Source organism: Ischnura elegans, chromosome 8 (genome assembly GCF_921293095.1).
Source record: "Ischnura elegans chromosome 8, ioIscEleg1.1, whole genome shotgun sequence".
NCBI classification, from domain to species: domain Eukaryota; kingdom Metazoa; phylum Arthropoda; class Insecta; order Odonata; family Coenagrionidae; genus Ischnura; species Ischnura elegans.
Window position 1 is genome coordinate 17,917,442 of NC_060253.1, and position 23,094 is coordinate 17,940,535.

A 23,094-nucleotide genomic window follows, 5' to 3' on the forward strand; every position below is an offset into this window, starting at 1 on the left:
GTGGGATGAAGCTGAGGATCAGGCAGGCATGCCGCTGACAATTAACGCAACATTGTTCACGATTTACACATTGCCTAAATCATATGAAAAATATATTTATTAGAAAGGAACATTTCAAATGATAAACTATTTTTGACCTTTGTGATCCATCTCACAACCAATCACTGCGTCGGCGAAAGCGGTTGTTTTATGCATAACTTGCACATTGCTCTCGTAAATACGTGTACTTCAAATGGCATTTCATGGATAAGAAGTTTTATATCAGATAGAAATCCACAACAGCAGCGCAAATGCTGAGTGGAGTGAAAACAGTTTTTTAGCAAGGTGGCGTGTTCCTTTAGGATATTTGAAAGGGATATAAGTCGCTTATATTCCTTGCTGCTTTCAACAATATGACCTTAGTGTTTCAATAAAGCACTAATATTCCTGTAATCAGCTCAAATCTTGTTTGGATCCCTTAATTAATATCATAATTACTTGCAAAAATTCAGTGTTTCCTGGGACATAGGCAACCTAGCCAAACATTCCCGCATTGATAATTTTCCTGCGTCCATAGTTTTTTTCGTCAATCCCCCTGAAAAACGATAGATTGAGGTTTCACTGTACTCACTGATGTGAATATTTTATCATTATAAGAAATTTTCTAACCAAATTTTAATACATATGATGTAATAGACTTGATGTAGGTACTATCTTTGTGAAAATCCTGGTGTGATTTTGCTGGGGTTATGCCAACTTATAGTAAGATGTTCATTTTTGTTTTATCATCTTTGAAAACATTTTTTATCATATTGTGTATCCTAATTTTGATGGATAGTCTCATGGACTTGAAAGGATTAAAAATGTTTATACTAGATATTGTCAAAGCTTTATAGAAATGGAATTTAATCTATGTATCACAGGAAATTTTAGTCACTATTTATAAGTAAGGGCTTTCTTCCACTCACTCGCTCTGAGTGAATGCTTCTATTTTTTACATAAAGAGGCAATTACATGATGCCAAATAATGTCAGCTGACTCAAAAATTTCCATATGGAATGTTTCTGTGCTTTATCTATGTACATTTTTACACACTGCAGTAGTTAATGTTCTTTTAACCATCTGTTTTTTTTCCAGATATTGATGAACCGTGCAAAGGAGATGATTCATGCATAGACAATGCCTTTTGTACCCTTGAAAAAATTTGCAAATGCAAGGATCACTACACTGCATCAAGTGGAAGAGAAAAATGCTTGGCACGTAAGTATTTTTTGTTTTATTTGATGAAGCCTGCCACAGAAAGGTTGTAACTGGGCTAATGCCAGAAATTTGTTTTGGAATGCTTATTTGGGGTAGGATAATGCATTTTGCGGGGATTCATTTGGAGGAGGTACCCTAAGACAGGGTTGTCACAAGTCAGGGAAATCAATAAAAGTTGAGGAAATTTGAAATGGGAAAGTGAAATCAGGGAAAAGTCAGAGAATACTGACATGGCATCAGAGAAAATGTATGTCATAAGCTAACAGCATGGCTGGCTGAGGGCTTGTACTATTTATCCATCTTATAGGTGGGCTTTCTAAACTCCATAATTTACATTAGGAAATTCAAAGAAGATTACATTTTTTATTTATTTATCTATTCTTTCACCGATGGATTCACTTTTACACAAATTATCAAGCTGATACTAAATGTACTCTGAATGATTTATCTTTGCACAATGAGCATGAAACTATCAACAGCATGCACCATCTCCTTGTATTGCTTTATCGTCAGATATCTTCTGTATTATTTCTACTGTATAGATACCTTTTTCTTAACTTATACGCAACCAAACTCTACAAATGAGGTACCAAAATGCACAGAACGTGTGACGGCATATCTTCCTAAATATTGCTATTGTTTCCTAAAATCAGTTTTTAAATAATAAAAAAAAACTGTAAATATTCCTGACGTAAACAGCGCACAAACTGATACATTTGTTCATCTGCAACAATATCTTGCATTCTTTAAATAACTTTTATCAAAATGCGGCTGATTCCACATTCAAGTCTCCTGTTGATACGTAAGTATGAGTCATCATGTGCGTTTAACAGAGGATAGTGTAATTACTTCCAATGTTGTGTTTAAAGAGGTCCTCTGACCTCAATTTGTACATGAACATTCCAATTAAATTTGTACATAAGACCCTGCCTTTTTTTTCTACATTTACAAAATTAGAAACGCACCTATCCCTCTGTGGACCTGCATTGAAAAAAGCGGGGGAAGCCCGCTGGGAGCGAGCACAGCACGCTTGTTATCTAAATATTGCCAATAAGGCTTATTATGTTATTATGCGTTTAACGATTTATCATTTTTTTCAAAAATTATTTTGACATGCGAAATTCCTTGCTGCTGATAGTTGATATTTGGTGTAGATTATGAGGTTGGTGAGAAAAAGGGAGCAATGCCAACAAGTAGCTACTTGACCCACGCATGCTTAGACACTGACTACCAACTGATTAATATGTCACCAGCATCCAACAAAAGCAAGAGTGATCTCCGCATTTCTTCAGGGTTTTCTTCCATGTCAGCTTGTTTATAGACAACAGTTATGCTGGCTATCCTGCCTGAAGAAATGCAGAGAGCAGACCACGGAAACCTACGTTCTAACAAAAGCAAGAATAGATTCAATTTTTCTGGCATGTAAAAAAGCATACAAGTTTTTTAGTGATTGGTTTCAAAATATCACTTTTACTAATTTTATTTTATGATGTTACGCTTGAGTAAAGTTTTAAAACAGGGTTTTACTCCCAAGTATTTTGGTTCTAATGCTTTTAGGCTTCGGTTCTGATTCTGGCTTTCTAAGCTTGAGAATCAGTGAAACTGTAACCAGAGGCAGTCTGGCCAGGTCAGCAATCACTTAGGGCCGCGAATATAGGGGGCCCTCCACAATGCTCGCGTCTATCGTGAAGCGCGTGGAAAGGTGTAATAAAAAAACTCAGAATACTTGAACCAAAGTTTTTTTGCAACGCTGAAATCCTACGTTTTTATTAGATGCATTATTTACAACATACAGCAGTCTCCCGGTTGCCCGGCTGCGGTTTATCTGGGTTGCAGATTATCCGTGCATGATTTTTTGAACGAATGCTTCATAACCACTGCTCGACATCGTAAACTAAACTGTCAGTCACCTTGCCACATAGTCGTATCTTGCACAAGTTGCCCTGGTTGCAGCTGCTGCGCGACATGTATCCGTGATCAAGGAGTGTGGTCGCGCACTGCGAGGCTTGGAAAACAGGGTTGCACTGCGAGGTTTGGCAACAGGGATTCGTAACAAGGTTGTTATTATTAATGAGAGTCTACTGTGTCACACATTCTGGCTAGGGTGGACTTTCTTTCTGTGGGCCATCTTGTACTTCAAGGATTTTATTTGAGTGTGTTTGAAGGGTTCGTCGAGGCTTTGAACTCAGGACCCTCTGATCAGCTGGCCTGCACTCTATCCACTAAGGTGCCTTGCTCCCCATGTTCATTGTGGAATGGCATTTTGCCTCCCTGACTGTGTATTTATTACATCTCATTGTCGACCAGGCATTAGCTTTACATTTCGGACTTAACCCCCAAGTTTTTTTTCCCGGAGGTAGCTCTATGGGTGCAGCCAACAGTAATGGCCAGGTATTATTCTACCCCAAATTATAAGTTGATTTATGCTGATACTCCCATGAATGTATTATCCAAGTCTATTGCATTCCATTGTAGTGTGGGGATCACTCAAACAGCGCCATTTCATTTTAATATCCTCTTGAATTTTTGAAAACTTGTCTCATTCTAATTTTCAGAGGTTGGCGTTGGCTGTGCAGATAACAGCTCCTGCATTGCGCAGGCATATTGCTCCCCTATGAACGGAGACACATGCCAGTGTACTCCTGATCATTCACCATCTGCTGAGGATGATCTTTGTCTGGCTCGTAAGTATTCTTAAGAAAAAATTCAAAATTGTTTTTCAAACTTTTCTTATATGGAAATGCTAAATTTTACTTATCCACATTAATGGATAAGTCTCATCTCCAAATTTTTTACTGGATAAGTATCCCATGTTTAAGTGATACGAGTGGTATTATATTTTTTTTGAAAGTACTATTCCATTCAGCCTCATCTGATAATGAGTGAGAGAATCAACTAGTGGAAAAGCAAAACAAACAAAAGTGGATATTCTAGCTTGCTTTCATATAAAAATAATATCTTCAGTTGAAGAGATAGCTGAATTAGGGTCATCTGTACAATATTCAGTTTTTCTTTTAATGACAGCAGCAAAAGAATACTCATGCACGTGGATATGATCATAATGCTTTTCAAAGGCAGTGAACCGGACCTTGGGCATTATTGATGTAACCATCTGGATGGTTAAGAGTTCAAAACATATACAGCAAAACCTCTTTACATAGTAGTGGACAAAATTTAGGCAATTTGATTTATGGAGGTTCCCTATGGAGAGGTTTCTGTGATAGGCACCATTTTTTCATATCCTTTGGAAATGAAAGGCACTACTGTCTTTTAAACCATTAAATTTATGCTTTTAAATAAACATGCATGCATAAGTGAACGTATATTTATTATTTAATGATAACACAAAGTGAGCGCCATCACGTGATTTTTACCATGATTCAGGAGAAAACGATGTGATCTCTCTTAATTCAACAGTCACTTAAAATGATTAGGATAGTTAGATATCTTTTTTCTTATTTACTGTTAGGTATGCTCTCATATGGAACAAAATGGCCATAACTAATGGTTAACGTGAAAATTACAACATAATAAAGGTGTATAAGAAAAAAAAGGGTGAAAAATTTATCGCTGAATATGTCAGTCCATATACATAATCGTGGCTGCATTAATGGTCTCTAGTTATCTCGGTACGATTTGCGGAGGTAGTTAGGCTGTCTCGGGCGTGTATCCTTGGTATGAAGTATGGAGTTTTTACAAGGTAAAGAGGTTCACTACATAGAGGTTTGCCTATAAATTTACATGTAAATCTGATGGGACCGTAGGTGTGGTATGAAGTATGGAGGTTTATGATGAAAAGAAGTTCACTACATAGAGTTTTTACTGTATGTACCTAATTCCTTGAGGATTACCATAATTTTCAAAAAGGACTGTATTATCCCATGGTGTTTTACCTCAAATAAATTCATGGTAATATGGTAGACTCTCGTTATTACAAAGTTCACGGGACTGGAAAACTGGAGGCTTGTAAAAATGAAATTTTTAAGAACGTTTTTTTAGGAGTCATTGCAAAAATAGATACCTTGCAAAAATTTCTTGTCTCTTCAATATCCCATACTTATAGCCAGTCTGCAGAATAGGTAAAAAACAAGAACATTCATTTGATTTTATCAACAGAAGAATGCAGCTGAAATTCATTAATCTCAGCACGCCCTCAATCATAAACATATATAATTTTGAAAAAACTAGGGATGGACGAATCCAGGATTTTTTTCGGATTTGGATTCAGATCGGATCCCTGATTTTCGGAGCCGGATCTTTCGGATTGGATATTTTCGGATCCAAATGCATTTTCAAATACCTGACTCTGAGATTCCCTCAATGATTGTTCAATCTCTTGGGAAGAGTCACACTATGTGCCAGTCGTATTTTGCTATTTTTATTTTCCATGGCTGAAATTCTCTTACATAACCTCTGCAAGAGCTTTCAAACAAAACGGTTCATGAGTAGGAAAAGAAGCGCATGCGACGGCGCAATCGAAGATAGAATCTGAATTCTTTCCACCCTTATGGGGCATTGCATTCACTGAAGCCATTATTTAAAATTTTGGATCCAGATCAGATGTCTTCTGCGGATATTTGGATCCGAAGTATCTGATCTGACCGTCCCTAGGAAAACTAAATAAAATGTAGCTGTAATTAAGCTGTAGAGCAACTGCTTCTTCCAGTGATGGTTCAATGGAAATCCAATGGACGAAAGATGGATATGAAATGACAATAACTTCTTATCATTTTAACAAAATGTAATGGCACGCTCTAGAATTTTTTTGACTAAATACGTAAATTTCTTACAAAATAATTTAACTGGTCTCGTTAGGCTCTGAAATCACATGCTTGAAAAGTGATCCAAGGGAAAAAATAATTTTGAATGCCTAGCTCTTGCTCTTTGTATTAATTCGGCTGTTCCTTGTCGTCCTCCCAATGTCATGATCATACTGTGTCAAGCACATCCATGTGTGTGAAACACAAACTCCTTGTTTGCTGCATGATGCAATAGAGGGTTAACATCTTCTCGAATAAAGTAAGCCCTCGACATACGAATGACATGCATTTCTAGACTTTGGCAGTTGAATTAAATAATGTTGATGAATCTGTACAAGGCATCGAAATTTCACTAAATTTCCTTACTTTAACAACAACTACTCAAACAATTTATGAGCGCTGAACTGAGTAAAAATCATGCAAAGCATTTCTTTGTCAATCACTATGCCAATCCACAACCGATGAAGCCATTTTTCTATGAACTTAATTAGTGCATTAATGTGATAATTCTATTATTTTAGTTATTCTCTGTATTTAGTTTATTTAATTGTTTAGATACTCTGCATTACAATTATTGGCATACGTATCTCACAATTGTGATGAACTGCTTGAACCGAAAATAATTCACTGTCTGGGCGAAGGAAGAATGGGCCAAAGGCTGAACAGTCACTGACTTCACAACAGATTAATTGATTCTCTGTTGAGACAGTGCCAAAGTGCGAGTTCCTTTATGCCAGTGCATCACATCATCCAACTCCATTCATTTAACATCAACTACATTCATTTAAGGTTTCACATGAAGATACTAATATTTGCAGCATAGGTATTGAGCATATGACATAAAGATAATCTCAAAATAATACTAGTAGGGCATTAAACTGCTCTTATATAACTCAAATTCGTGTGGGGCAAAGATGCCAAGGAATGCATCCCTAGCTCTAAGCGAGGCATGGGTGCATAATCGAATCCCACCATGTATTTACCATAGGCTTTTTGCCGGGACCACAATATCACCACATATTATCAAAAACTTCGTAATATCCTACTTTATATTATCGAGAGTTTACTGTAAGTAATGTTACATGGATACTGTGGTATAGCCTACTGAAGAAAGAACTGTAATTGATACTCTTGGCTGCAGTGCATGAGGAGAACTTGAATGTATCGCAATGATTATTACTAAGCATAGTGTTCATCCTCCTAAATGCCACAGCTTATCTGTGGACCTTAATAATAAAGTTCTTGTGGTAACCGGGACTGAGGCTCATAATTTTGTAATAATGAAAATTCCATAATACCATTTCTTTTACTATAGATTGGATTAGCCATTTCTTCGGGACCAGCAATTGATTTGCTTCGTAAAAACGAGAACTTCGTAATAAGTTTCTTCGTATTAATGAGTCTATTGTTCCTATTTCCATACTTTTTTGTATAGTCCTACTTCATTGTTTATGTCAAAAGTAATGAATGCATAGTTAATTGAAGGTTACAGCTTGTTTCTTATATGTGACCACAATTTGCCGTAAAAATTTTTCTCAAGTAAAAATGGTGGTAATATACCCACCTCTGAGTGTGTTACTAAAATCATCTAAATAATTGTACCCTCCTTTCAGATGCCCACACCTCCTGCTCCAGGAATGAATCCTGCATTGAACACGCTTACTGTTATCACAAGGATCACACATGTCACTGCGATGAAGAGAAATATGTTCCTTCTGTCACCCTTGACAAGTGTTTGCAAAGTAAGTGAAGCGTTGAAATTTAATCAGTAACAATAATGTTTATTTTACTAAAGATTTATATGTGTCATCAACTGGCTGTTCGAAATGGTCCGGCAGGTGCTGCCCCTCTGGGGGACGCCAAAGAACTCGGACGGTCGAGCCAGTAAGGAGGGTGACGCGCAGTCAGTCGCGCGGAATGTGTGTAGGGAGACGTTGCGAGTTTTGTTAAGGGAGTACCACTCGAGTGCTGTAATAATCCTTGCTACCTCTGTTAATAAACCTCTACCTCACAGTTCAGAAGTGGGATTGACCAGCGAGCTGCGGTGGAGTTGTTCGTGCACATCCAGCCATCAATAGATAGAACATCAAAAACCCCAGTGCGGACTGAGTAAGGTGAGAGAGTGTGGTTCTAGTTGTAGCAATGACCAGTCCGACGAATGCGTCGTGGGATGGCGAGTGTCGCGTAGGTAGCTTCAACGGGGTCCATTCTGCGGAAGGAAGGGACGCGACTGAATTGGCGGGAACATGTCGAGAGCAGGAGAGCGAGGCTGGCGTGGCCAGGGAGCGTAGTGAGATGCACCGAGAGGCTACCGCCAAGTGGGTTCTGCCTGCGTCGACGCCGTTTGCCGCGAGAGACAAGGCTAAGGAGGATATACAGGCAAGAGGACCCGGTGAGCAACCGCGCGAGGCTACTGTCGTGTGGCCTACTAAGGGCAGAGAACCGTCGTTGGGAAATTGGCGGTATCCTGTCGGAGAGAGTAGCGTCCTTAGAAGCGCAGCGGAGAGGGAACAAGCGCTCTTGCAACACGAGAGAGAATTGCTAGAGAGAGAAAGGAAACTTCTAGAACGTGAACGAGAGCTTTTAAATGGGCAATCGTTAGTTCTTGAGAAAAGTATGGTGGGTTATCGAGAAATAGCAGAGCAATTATTGCCGGAGTTTGAACCTTCGCTGACCCTGGGGTTCACGGCGGTACAGTGGGTCAGGCGAGTAGAGAGCATTGCATCAGCCTACGGATGGGACGAGTCGATGTTGTTAGCCCAATCCGTTAGTAAGTTACGCGGAGCGGCGAAACTATGGCTGAATAGCGTAGCCGAGGAAGTACACTCTTGGGAGGCGTTCAAAAAAGGACTATTATATTGTTTCCCATCAGTGGAGGACCAAGCCGACGTGCACTTGAGTCTTACAAAGAGAAGAATGCAGCGTGGCGAGACGCATGAGTCATATGTTTACGCGATGAAGACTATCGCTAGGCGTGGTGAAGTAAATGAAGCCTCCCTTATCAAGTACATTCTAAATGGCATGTGGGATAAGGAACTGGTGAAGCTGCTGACTATGTGCGACTTTGAAGATGTAGAAGGACTATTACGCAAGATAAGACGATACGAGAGTGTCACTGATAGGGCCAAATTGGGAGATAGGGCAAACTTTCACAATCGACCTCCTGTGACCATTGACAAGAGGGCTGAGGTCAAGGAAGTGAGGGGCGAAAGGACGCCTACCCAGGGCGTTTGTTTCAATTGTGGAAAAGAGGGGCACCTCGCTAGGGAGTGCCGAGTAGCTGCCCGTGAGAGAATTTGTTACCGGTGCAAGCAGACGGGACATATGCAGAAGGATTGTTTGCAGGCAACACCGAGAACGACCCAGAATGAGAAAAAGTGGAACGTTAGGAAAATCACACGACCCAATTGCATCATAAAGGACGAGTACCACAAGTGGATAGAGATAAACGACGACAGGGTGGTTGGCTTCGTTGATTTAGGAAGCGATGTTGTCACCCTGAGAAGAGACGTTGCACAAGAACTAGGAGTCGAATATGAGGCGAGCCAAAAGCGTTTAGTTGGGTTTGGATCAGGGGGTTGTGAAGCTATTGGCACGAAACGAATGATCTTGAAAGTAGACGATGTGAATGTGGAAGTAGAGGTTTTAATTGTCCCAGAAAATTCTCAGGAGGATGCTATCATTGTAGGGCGGAGTGCCTTAGACCAACCAGGAATTCAGGTCGAAAAGGAGTTTGGGAGACTCACCATTTCCAGAGAAAACGCCGACCTTAGTGAAAGAAAGAATTCTCAAGTGCGGAAGGTGGAAGAGGAGTCACGGATCCAGAAAGACGAGATACACATGAACGAGAACCTGACGACGCAAGACGAAGGGGCACTATGCGACCTCGTAAATAAATTCAGGGGATGTTTTGCTAAAAACTTAAGCGAGTTAGGCAAGGCGAACTTCACCAGCATCAGCATTGACTTGAATGACGACAAACCCGTGACGTCACGTCCGTATCGTCTGCCTTACGCAAAAAGAGAGAGCATGCAAAAAGCGGTGGAGGAGCTGATGAGGATTGGAATAGTCCAAGCTTCTACATCAGAATATGCTAGCCCGGCTCTGTTGGTGAAAAAGGCAAATGGAGAGGACAGATTATGCATCGACTACAGAGGGCTGAACCAGAAGACCCGGAAGGAGAAGTTTCCCATGCCGGCGATTGATGAGCAGTTGGATAGCCTCGCGGGAAACCGTTATTTTTCCACTTTAGACTTCGCGTCGGGTTACCATCAGATACCAGTGGCGCCTCAGTCAAGGCATCTTACAGCGTTTGTGACGCCGGGAGGGTTGTTTGAGTTCAACAGTATGCCCTTTGGTCTGGTAAACGCACCAGCCGTGTTTAATCGGGCGATGAGACAAGTTATCAGGAACACAAAACCAGGGGATGTGTTGATATATATGGATGATGTTCTGATACCGAGCAGAACCGTGAAGGAAGGACTTGAGAAGCTGGAAAGATTTCTAGAAGCACTCAAAGAGACAGGACTAACATTGAAGTTGGCAAAATGCGAATTCTTCAAGGAGCGCGTAGACTATTTGGGTTTCGAGATAAACGCAGATGGAATAAAACCAGGCGAACGAAAGATTCGAGCCGTGAGAGAGTTCAAGCGACCGGAAAATGTCCACGAAATCAGGCAATTCATTGGATTGGCCGGGTTCTTTAGAAGGTTTGTGCCAAGATTTGCTGCGATTAGCCAACCGTTGACAAAATTGACGAAGAATGGAGTGGAGTTCAAGTGGAATGAGGAACAAGAGGTGGCATTCCAAGAACTTAAGGCAAGACTGGTCGAAAGACCTATGCTGACGCTTTTTGATGTGAGTGCAAAGCATGAGGTTCACACAGACGCCAGCAAACATGGATTAGCAGGCATTCTTATGCAATCGAAAAATAAGGGACCATTGAGACCTGTGGCGTACTACAGCCGACAAACAACGGATGCAGAGAAATCCTATCACAGCTACGAACTCGAAGCCTTAGCGGTAGTAGAGTCAGTTGACAAATTCAGGATGTACTTGTTGGATCGAATGTTCAAGGTAGTAACGGACTGTAATGCATTAAAGACGGCGATGACTAAGAGGGAGCTGTTGCCAAGAATCGCCAGGTGGTGGTTGAGACTACAGGAGTACGACTTCGAAATCGAATACCGACCAGGCAGGAGCATGAGCCACGTAGACGCCCTCAGCAGAAACCCGGTGGGAAAGGCGGTAGAACCTGAGATGGTGGACTCAAAAATATTCACCACCAGAATTCAGCAGGAGGATTGGCTGTTGACCATGCAGCTGCAAGATCCGAGTCTCCAGGAAATACATGCGACATTGAAAAAGCCAGCACAGACAAACGAGGATAAGCAAGTGCACACTGATTATGTAGTAAGAGACCATCGAATATGTCGAAGAGTGGAGGGGGGAAGTCGTTGGGTGGTCCCAAGAGATGCGATTTGGAGAATCATAAAGGGGAGCCATGATGACATGGGACATTACGGAGAAGAAAAGACTCTGGAACACCTGAGAAGATATTTCTGGTTCCCGAGGATGAGACAAAGGATAAAGAGATATATCGCAGCCTGTATCGAATGCGCGTACCACAAGAGACCAGGCGGGAAAAGGGAAGGAATACTGTACCCAACTAAGCGCGAGGGTACGCCTTTTCATACCGTTAACATAGATCACCTAGGACCATTCCCTCGTAGCAAAAGAGGCAGTGAATACGTCCTCGCGTACCAAGACAATTTTACGAAGTTCATAGTACTACGAGCTGTGAAAAACACGAGGTCAAAACCAGTCTGTGAGGCATTGAGTGAGATAGTTAGTTTGTTTGGTTGCCCGGACCGTATCATTTCGGATAGAGGAACGGCATATACGTCGAGAGAATTTGAGGAATTTTGCGAGGGGCATCAGATAAAACACGTCAAGAACGCCACTGCGACGCCTAGGGCAAATGGACAAGTAGAGAGATCAAACGCCATAATTACTCGAGCTATCACTACGATGAATTCAACGAAGGAGGGAAGTGATTGGGATGGGCGCTTGAAAGACATTCAATTTGCCATGAACTCGATGAAGAACAAGACGGTGGGAGCCAGTCCACATGAACTGTTGTTCGCGTACCGCCCGCGGAATGCGTTAAGGAACCGAGTTGTAGTGACATTGCAGGAAGATGAACCTGAATTGAGCAAAGAAGTGATAGAGGAGGTTAGGAAGGAAGCTTTAGGCAGGATGGTAACATGTCAGGAGAGGCAGAAGAAAAGGTTTGACGAAGCTCACAAGGAGCCAAGAAAATACGTGCGGGGAGAGTTAGTGTTAGTCGAGCGAGAAGCCCAGGCTACGGGAACGTCTCGAAAGCTAACACCCAAATTTAAGGGACCATACAGGGTGGAGAAGGTATTCCCCAGGGATAGATATTTGCTGACAGACATCCCAGGAGCAGCCAGAACCCAGAGGAGGTTTCATTCGGTCTTTTGTGCAGATCGAATGAAACCATGGTGCCAACCCCCACCAGACTACAACCCCGATGCTGTAGAAGAAGATGACAACCCACCCCCATGCAGCCCCGGAGACCAGGGAGCCCACGAGCAGATCCAAGAGGACCCCGATGCTGTAGAAGAAGATGACAACCCACCCCCATGCAGCCCCGGAGACCAGGGAGCCCACGAGCAGATTCAAGAGGACCCCGATGCTGTAGAAGAAGATGACAACCCACCCCCATGCAGCCCCGGAGACCAGGGAGCCCACGAGCAGATCCAAGAGGACCCCGATGCTGTAGAAGAAGATGACAACCCACCCCCATGCAGCCTCGGAGACCAGGGAGCCAACGAGCCGATTCAAGAGGAATCCGATGCTGTAGAAGAAGAGGTCAGCCAACCGCAAGAGCGGGCCGAGGACGGCCCTGAAATCAGGAAAGGCCGACTGTCATCAACTGGCTGTTCGAAATGGTCCGGCAGGTGCTGCCCCTCTGGGGGACGCCAAAGAACTCGGACGGTCGAGCCAGTAAGGAGGGTGACGCGCAGTCAGTCGCGCGGAATGTGTGTAGGGAGACGGTGCGAGTTTTGTTAAGGGAGTACCACTCGAGTGCTGTAATAATCCTTGCTACCTCTGTTAATAAACCTCTACCTCACATATGTATATATATTTAAGTTCATATATCTGTATTTTATACACTCAGTCATGTCCTTGGGATTTTAGTTTCCTATGGTGAAAACATTGCCTTGCGTGCAAACATTTCATTGAAAATTAACTTAAAAAAATATTACATATGTCTTCTTAACCCTCATATGGATTTGCTGCGCCTTAGCGGCGCTCGTGGTTTTAAAAGTGGTGTAAAAATGTTCTATTCCAATGGATCATTTTGAAATTTTCAGTAGTCGATTTTTCCTGCTTTCTTCGTCTACATATAAAATTTTGTTTACATAGTGTTGATAGTTTACATTTTATTGGCCTCTAATGAAAAAAGTTATGTCGTTGGATTTGCGGCACCGCTGCGGCGCTCATTATTTCCTCATCGCTACGTCGGTGACTGCACTCTCAATGTTAATGTCAAAGCATTTATGTTTCGTATTAAATGCTATAATCTACTTATAATTATATTATTTAATATTTTAAACTTTATACACAAAATGAAATGGTTAAACAAAAGGAAAATATTACTATACCAATTTGCTTTCTCTTTTAGCTAAGAATCATAATGTTTCCCTCGATATAATGTTCATTGACAAAACTTCATCTTTTTGCAAGAATTATTCATAGACACTCATGGCTAGCCAAAGTTGTTTTTTTCCATGGTCTCCGACTTAGTTTAGCTTGGGCCGAGAATTTCCTTGTCGCTACGTCGGGGACTGCAATCTCAACGCTAATGTCAAGCAATTATGTTTCACATGAAATGCTATAATCTATTTATACTAATATTAATTAATTTTCTAAACTTTATAAAAAAATCACATCTAACCGTCCATCTCAAAGGAAACGTCCTTAGCGAGGGAATGGGGCTCCGCGGTAGGAAAAAAATACTGATACTTCTAGCTATACCTCCAAAGCGGCGTTGGGTTCTTTGACACGTCACTTATTATCCCATATCCTTTATATTTCAAAACCCATAAGACTTGATTTTTTTATAACAGGATATAAGCTCCCAGAATATTCCTAAGATTTGTCTTGATCGCCAGAATCCTGTAAAAATCACGAAAGTACCACTCGTCTCCTCTCACTTCACCTACAGCTGCTCGATTATTAAAGTTCAATAACTTATCCTTCTATAAACACAGCAAAGATATAACATATGGGTGAACGCAGCGAAGCAAAATTATGTCATATGGGGCATAAAAGAATTTTATTCGGTCCTCATTTTTAGTATTTAGATAGATAAAAATATAAACAATATAAACATTAAAAAGCAGAGCTTTTCCAGCACTGCATATCAGGAAAAATATTTCAAACAACCATTACATACGAAATTAAAACTTTCATTTGAAAGTAACTGACAAATGGAACAGAAATAGAGAGCATTACGTCAAAAAATAGAAAAGAATGCAGCGTTCAAGGTTTTTTGTTATAACTTCCATAATATTGGGTTAAATCTAGCAAAACATGATGAGAAATAAAGATAATAGATGTATTTCCCATTATCAAACAGAAAACTTGTAAATTCAGGCTAACTTTGGAAGATAATAACAACAAATGATGCAGCGCCGCTGCGGCGCCGTAATTTTTCAAACGTAACTAAATTTGTGAATCCATATGAGGGTTAATGCATACATATATGGGAAAACCTGACATGATATAGGATTTTGAACTCCATTATCAGAAACGGCAGAAAAAAATTCTTTGTGTTTAATCTCCTTATTTCAAAGCAATTGAACCAAGTTGAACAAATATGGATTAGTTTGATTGATATTGTAAATAACTACACAACATGTTTGTGGTGGCATCTTCTCTTACTCTTGATTTGATGCTCTTTCAATTATCCATAGCCCTTATTTTGCTTGTTCTCTCTGCATAGAATGTACGTTTTACTTTGATTAATTTGTATTGTAACATTGCAGTTATTGGCACAGACTGCTTGGATAAGGACCAGTGCATTGAACATTCAAGCTGTGTCCAGGATGGGGAATGGACCACCTGTCAATGTGATGAAGGCTATCGGCCTCGGTTGGATGGAGACATTTGCCTGGCCAGTGAGTGTGCCAAGATATTGAAGCTCATATTTTCCATATTCCTATTTTTATTTTAATGTGTATTTTCACATATTCCTTAAAACCAAGTTATGTACAAATGAAGGATTAGGGAAAAAAAGATGCACACAAACTAAGTAAAGAGGTTTCTCCTGTTACAATACATTGTGTATTGTTGGGGCTTGACTGTCATTTGTCCGTCAATAGGTTTATGAAATAAAGATGTTCAATAGGTTGAGGTTTTACTGTAGGTACTGGATACTGTAACAGGTATCTATCAGTCTAGGTAAGCATAGTGTCACCTGCATAGCTCAGTGAAATCAGTGAGTACAGGCAAAAATCTTTTGAGTTGTGTGAGTTGCCCACCTGGGACATAAGTTTTTCATTCCATTGAGATATTAAGTGGTAGGAGTGACAAATGAAGAAATGTCTTTATGTATTTGTATTCTTGGTCCTTTTTTATCCTCTAAAGCCACCAGATAACATGGGGAGAAGCTGAAGTTGTTGTTGCACCGTCCACAGATTCAGAGGACATGAGCTTGATTCCTCATCAAGCCAGTGGCGTAGCCAGGGGTAGGTCAGGGGGGTCCGAACCCCCCCCCCCAATTATAAAAACAATTATTTTCCTTCATAAAAGAAAACAAAATATTGAAAAATAATGAATTTAAAAAAATGTTTCTATCACATATGAAGTTTTTTGATTATGAAAAGTGTTACAATTAGTTTAAAACCTATTACTGATTACACTGTTTTTCAAAAACTTTCCCCTCTGGTTTTGGACCCCCCCCCCCCCCCCCCCCCCCGAACGAAATTCCTGGCTACGCCACTGCATCAAGCCATATGAAATGATGATCTCCTGTGGAATTAGATACTCAACTGGAGATTACATTGATTGCGTGTATGGGAAATTTTGACGTGTGACTCTTACACAGCTAATAATTGTTGTTTATTTTTCCTTAGGAATAGGGACGGTTTGTGAATTTGATGTTAATTGCATCGAGAGAGCCAACTGCGGTGGTAATGACACATGCCAGTGTGACGAGGGATTCACGTCTTCATATGATGGTGGAGATTGCCTGGCAAGTAAGTTTGTCTTTTGTCCTTATTATTGAGAGTGGAAATTCAGACAATGCTGAGTCCATTCTTAATGCTGATCAGAACTGACAAAACACTGATGCAAAGCACATGAAAATAATGACTACAACACTGCATGCTGCAGAATTTCACGTTAATTTTCTGGTTAATAGAAAAATTGATCCAACCCATGCTAATTTTTGCATTAATATCGGCACAAAAAAGGTGGAACGCTGAACTTGGAGCATTTGTTAAGAATCCTGCTGAAGCTCCATAGGGTTTTGACATAGTATATAGTTTTACTCATTGGTTATTTGTGTACAACAATGAGTCATTGACCGTTCTTTAACACTGTGAGTGCCGGCCGCTAATTTCTATGCCCTACTGAAAAATCCAGCCATGTTTACTAAATTCGTACATTTTTTAAAACAATAGCATCAAAAATACATTTATAACGATGTGTATTTCAGTAAAAATGGACTTTTCTTTATGAATGAGTTGAATAACATTTATTGCTAATTTTTAAATATATAATTTAACAATGAAAACCTACTGTTTTTGAAAAATAAAAAAAGTTGCAGCATATGATGTACCACCATAACATGCAAAATAATTTTTTATTACGCTCAATTTGAACTATTTAAAGCATGGAAATCATAAAAAAGCATTGTTCCAAGCAAATCATTCAAAATCCTTGGTGACTAAAATGGTCACTGCACCCTCAACGAACGGTTCTTTCCTCCAAAGAATTTTCACACAAAGTGGCCTAAGATAAGGGTGCCGGTAGCTACAGAGGACTTTTCATCCTCAAGACATAAAGTGAACTCTTTTTCCATCGAGCAGTTGATTTTTGAAATAACAGAACCACTAAGCAGTAAACTGGAAAAGTACCACAGGCGAAATATTACAGCATTCACGCATACAAAGCCAATTAAATAGAAAGACATAATATTACGTCCATGGCACGCAAAGTGTTAAACGTAATTGTTTAGCTTCTGTGGTTGAAGGAGTGTAGAAGAACACGTGAAAAACAATGAGAACGGCAAAATGATCGTCTCCTTCATCTCATCACCGGCAAAGTATTTGATTGGTGCGTTTTATTCTATTCTTTATCAAGAAAACAGCATCTTTGGATTACAAATAGCTTTTTAAAATTAAATTTTTCCCATTCTATGATTTTTTAAATGGCCAAAAGGTAGATTTCAATTTCCAAAGTGTAGAAAAGAAAATGAATATCGAAATTACCTATGCTGTATGAAAAAAATAGACATTGTTCCTCTTACTCAAAATAGGCCTAAAAGACAAAAATCGTCATTTTGGTAGAGTGCATTGCTGTGGTTCATTGATGATGATGATTCATTGTTGTCAAATAAACAATGAGTATAACGATATCTGACACAACCCTATAGAGAAGGGGTGTCAAACTCATTCACCTCGGCGGGCCACATTAGCCAACTCATACAGTGCTAGGGCCGCATATGTATTTCAGGACCGATAACAGGAGAATTATTTAAAATACTACCGCAAATATATTATAATTATTATTATTTAAAAAGGCAACTGAAAGAGAAGAAAGAGTTTACTTACTTTAATCCCTGGTACTAATACTCCCAGATACTTGACACCTCTTTGCCTGTACAAGTGCATGAATGAATGCATGTGGGTAATATGGATGAAGTGCCACTAAGTTTTTTTCTTCCAACTGCAAGAGCTGTAAATCTTAAAGGAGCAAAGGAAGTGTCGATTGCGATTGAAGAAGTCATGGCACCGCGGGCCGCAGATTGTAAGGGAGCAGGCCACATGCGGCCCGCGGGCTGCGTGTTTGACACTCCTGCTATAGAGCTTTGGCAGGATTTTATACAAATGCTAAAACTTCTGCGTTATACCTTTTTTGCACCGATAGTGAATTCCCATTGGTTCCATGCTAATTTCTATGAACAGTGGTGTATGGGTATTAAAAGTTCACACCTTGTGCTCCATAGCGATAAATTATGTCTATTTTTTTTCTATATACTAGCCTTAACGCTCAGTTGTTATTGCATATGCAAGTATCCAAGCCATGTTAGGTTAGAATAAGCCCTAAATTAATATTCATGTCGCTAGCCAATCCTTGTATGTTTTCCAGTGCATCAATAATGACATGTTATCATTTGTAAGTTGTTTCACAAGCATCACAATGATGATTGCATCCAAGGTAGATAAATGCATTTTTAATGACACCAATATGCAGGCTAAACTCGCTTGTCTTAATTTTGTAACTCATTTGTGTAGTGTACTGGAAACTTGAATTAATCATTTAAATCAACAGTTATTACACTTCGGGACAAAAAAGACTGGTACCTTGGGAGTGCTAAGAAGAGCGGGAGGAAAGAGAAATTTTCTAAAGACCTTAGGCCTAAGACTTAGTCTTAGTGCTCAGTCGTAACTTAGTCGGCCACATTATGAGGCCGGATAAGAAGAATCATAGGATGAGAGGCAAAGAGACGGGAAGAAGGGCATGGGACGGCCCTGCATGAGTCATGTAGGACAGGTTTAAAAGGATGTAGGAGAGAAGTGATGCATCACTATGGAAAGGCTATTGCATAAGAGAGCAGAATGCAGAGCTGCATCGAACAAATCTTAGGATTGTTGACTTTCAATGATGATAAACTTGAGATTAACGTAACTATAAGTGGGTCTAGTTGGCAGGCATCATTGCCTTCAAAGCCTCAAGTGAAGATTCTAAGAGTGAGAATGACTGCATGACTGTGACAAATCCCTACCACTTGTGAACACTAAATTTTCTTGTAACAAGGCCTAAAACAGCAAAAACCTTTACACTGTTCTGGTAATCCCTTAAATTTATTTTCCAGTAGGAGAAAAAATGAGTTGTTGGCCAAGTAATGGGGTTACTGGGTTGGCACACTTGGAGAGGGTGTCCTGTTACCACACCAAGGAGAGGGGCTGTCTTAACAGAAACCCAAAGGTGGATGTTATGTTTGCTAGTCGGTTAAAGTAGTCAGGAACACCATAAAAATGAATACACGTGCAGTTCAAGGGAAACCATGTTGGATATGTATTTTTAATCTCTCACTCGATGCAATTCTACAAACGAAATGCGAAATGAAAATAACAATTCCTTTCCCTTGGGCTACAACCTTGTCGCGGTGGAAAGGCTTGCGCGTTCCTATGACCCCTAGAGCTGCACTGGCGGGATTAATTCCTAATTATTCCCGGTAGGGCCACCCATGCCAGATAGGTCGAAGGGTAGGAGCCAGACAAAAGGTAGTCGACGTGATGGTGTCACGTAAAAAACACTGTTGGAATGGAAGTGGGAAACCCTACCAACTATCTCTTCCCTGAACACATGGAGTACAACCAAATGAGCCTCGGAATCTCATCGGGCGGGCGTCGGGCACGGCAGCAAGGTCGGCAAGGTCCTCTGGGTCGCCAACATGCGAAATCCTTGCAGAGACTTATCATCATCACCATCAGCAGCAGCAGCAATGAAGAAAGAAGAAAAGAAGACCAAGAAGATGGAGAAGAAGAAGTCGGCTGTAAATGTAGGGACGTGGAATGTGAGGACTATGATGAGGGCGGGGAAATTAGAAAATATCAAAAGGGAAATGGATAAAGGGAGGATAGACATCTTAGGATTATGCGAGGTGAGGTGGAGGGATGGGGGGGACTATTGGAGTGATGGGTATAGGGTTATATATAGTGGAGGGGAAGAAAGCCAGCGGGGGGTAGTTTTAGTACTAAACGGGAAGATGGGTAAGCGTGTGGTAGGTATAGACCAGGATAGCGATAGGATTATGGTGGTAGAAATTAAGGCGCGGCCCACCAACCTTGTGGTGGTCCAAGTTTACATGCCCACTAGCAATCATAGGGAGGAAAAAGTAGATGAGGTGTATGAACAGCTCGAGGAAATAATTAGAGACACACCGGGTAAGAAAAATCTGGTAGTAATGGGGGACTGGAACGCCTCAGTCGGGGAAGGTAGGGATGGAAACGAAATAGGAGATTTTGGTCTAGGAAAACGGAACGACAGGGGAGAGAAAGCAACAGAATTTTGTAGGAGAAACAAATTATTCATCACAAACACGTGGTTCAATCATCATAAAGGGTGAAGGTACACGTGGAAAAGTCCAGGGGATGTGGGGAGATATCAAATAGACTACATTATGGTAAGACAGAGGTTTAGGAATAGTGTGAAAAACTCGCGCAGCTTCCCTGCAGCGGATTCGGACACAATCTAGTGCTCATGAAATGCAAGGTAAGATTCAAAAGACTTATAAGAGTTAGGAAGACGAAGAAATGGAACGTAGAAGCCCTGAAAGGGAGTATGAGGAGAGAATATCAGGAACTTGTGGACATTAGTACGCGGGACATTGACAGCACCAAGACTCTTGAGGAAAGATGGGATAATATTAAAACGGGAATAGTCAAAGCGGCGGAGAAGTCAATTGGCTACGTGGACAGTGGAAGGATAAAGAAGCCGTGGATAACGGAGGCAATGGTAAAAGAAATGGAGGAGAGAAGGAAGTGGAAGAACGTGGACACAGAACAGGGCAAAAGAATGTATAGGGAATTGAATAATCGATTACGACATGAAACTAAGAGGGCAAGGGAGGCTTGGTGGAAAACACAATGTGAGGAAATGGAAAAGTTCCAGAAGGATGGAGAAGTAGGCACGTTGTACGCCAAAGTTAAGTCACTATCGGGCGGCAAAAGAGGACAAGCCATGTCTAAAATTAAGGCTAAGGATGGGAGGATGCTAACCGAGCGAGCAGAGGTACAGGGTAGGTGGAAGGAATACGTGGGGGACCTGTATGACGGAACGAACAGACCAGAGAGATTGACTCTAGAGGAGGAAAGTGCAGTGGAGGAGGATAATCTTGGACCGGAGATATTAGATTCGGAAATAGAGAGAGCACTTCGTGATATGAAGGCTAGGAAAGCAGTAGGCGTGGACAATATCCCGTGTGAGCTTCTGAAGAATCTAGGGAAGGAAGGTAAGAAAAGGTTTTTCGAACTAGTGCGCAGGATCTACGAGGAGGGATGTTGGCCGGAAGATTTCGTGAAGACGGTTTTAATTCCGCTTCCGAAAAAGAAGAAAGCTGTGGAATGCGGAGATTATAGGACCATCAGCCTAATATCGCATGTGGCGAAAGTGGTACTGAGGATATTGAACAGACGAATGGAGGCGAGGGCAAACAAATATTTGGGCGAAGATCAGTTTGGTTTCAGAAAAGGGAAGTCAACTCGTGATGCAATAGCAATAATGAGGTCCCTCGTGGAGAGGAGGCTAGAATATGACCAGGACGTATATGCGTGTTTCGTGGATTTTGAAAAAGCGTTTGATAGGGTGAACTGGGTGAAGTTAATGGATATTCTCAAGAGAATGGGTGTAGATTGGAGGGATAGACAACTGATTCGTAATCTGTATATGGCCCAGACTGTGCAAGTGAGGATAGCGGATGGAGAATCTGGGTGGGCAAGCATTGGCCGAGGATTCGCGGATGACCAAGTGTTGATCAGCCAGTCAGCGAGGGGGCTTCAGGCTCTAGTGGATGCGTTATACGAACGTTGCAAGGAGTATGGGATGAGGATTAATCACAAGAAAACTAAGGTTACGCGGTTTTGTAAAGCATCACAAGCGAGGAATGTGAGACTCAAGATAAAGGTGGGTGGTGAAAAACTTGAGCAGGTTGAGCAATTCAACTATTTAGGCAGTACGTTAGAGGAAAACGAATACAGTAGTAAGGACATCAGGAAGAGAATAGCATTAGCGAAGGAGGCGTTCATGAACAGGAAGGAGCTTCTGAGAGGATCGTTGTGTAAGAGTTTAAAGAAAAGGCTGGTGAAGAGTTTGATTTGGAGTGTAGCTCTCTACGGTGCGGAAACGTGGACACTGAGGAAAGAAGACGAGAGAAGATTGGAGGCATTTGAGATGTAGATATGGAGGAGAATGGAGAGGGTGAAATGGACGGAGAGGAAAAGGAACGACGAAGTGCTGGATATGGTTGGCGAGGAGAGGCAGCTTTTAGATGAGATACGCAGGAGACAGAAGGTATGGATGGAGTTAGTGCTTAGTGGTGAGGGGATGCTGAAAATGGTGTTGGAGGGTAGAATGTTAGGTAAACGAGGGAGGGGAAGGAAAAGAATAGGATTTTTAGATAGATTGAAAGAGAGTAGGCCTTACAGTGAATTAAAGAAGGCAGTGCTGGAAGGGAAGGGAGGCTCCCAGATCGCTTCTTGAATACTCCACGGAAACCTACCTTAATCGGTAGAATACTAATACTTATAATAATAATAATAATAATAATAATAATAATAATAACAATTATTCAGCGAAATACATTACAGTGGAGAGGTGCTCAACCTTGTGCTTTCTCCCTCCCAAATAAAAGGCGAGTGGTACACCCATGGACTTGAGAATTGGTAGTTAAGTCATTGTATACAATCTTTAATATAAAAGTAATTGCTTTGTTTGATAATGAATGTGATAAGAAGTGAGATTACTAAACTTCCAATTAGGTGTTGTAGCTTTACTGCTGGATCACGCTTAAAACCATGAAATTCAACTTGACTTTTTACATGGCTTCAACAGATCCATTCACCTAACTTTGCACTTGCACCTGGCAGCCATGTTAAGGTATAAAAAATTGTTCCCGCAGAAAATTATCTTTAAGAAAGAACAAAACTTAACCACATTAATGACACATTGACATTGATGTGAATAAGTGGAATGAAATTGATCCGCAGTTCTTAAAACAATCCGAAACTGCAAATACTGTGGAGTAAGCATAGAATTTCATTTCTTAGAATTACCT

General features: G+C 40.9%; 1 protein-coding gene across 1 annotated transcript in view; it reads left to right on the forward strand.

The window, feature by feature from the left end:
• Positions 1-23,094, forward strand: part of LOC124163752 (neurogenic locus Notch protein-like) — a 117,276-nt gene that overhangs the window by 44,242 nt on the left and 49,940 nt on the right. The window contains exons 13-17 of the mRNA XM_046540832.1: positions 1,117-1,239; positions 3,795-3,923; positions 7,613-7,741; positions 15,077-15,208; positions 16,166-16,288. Coding sequence (XP_046396788.1) covers positions 1,117-1,239; positions 3,795-3,923; positions 7,613-7,741; positions 15,077-15,208; positions 16,166-16,288 — 636 coding nt within the window. The remainder of the gene's footprint in view (positions 1-1,116; positions 1,240-3,794; positions 3,924-7,612; positions 7,742-15,076; positions 15,209-16,165; positions 16,289-23,094) is intronic.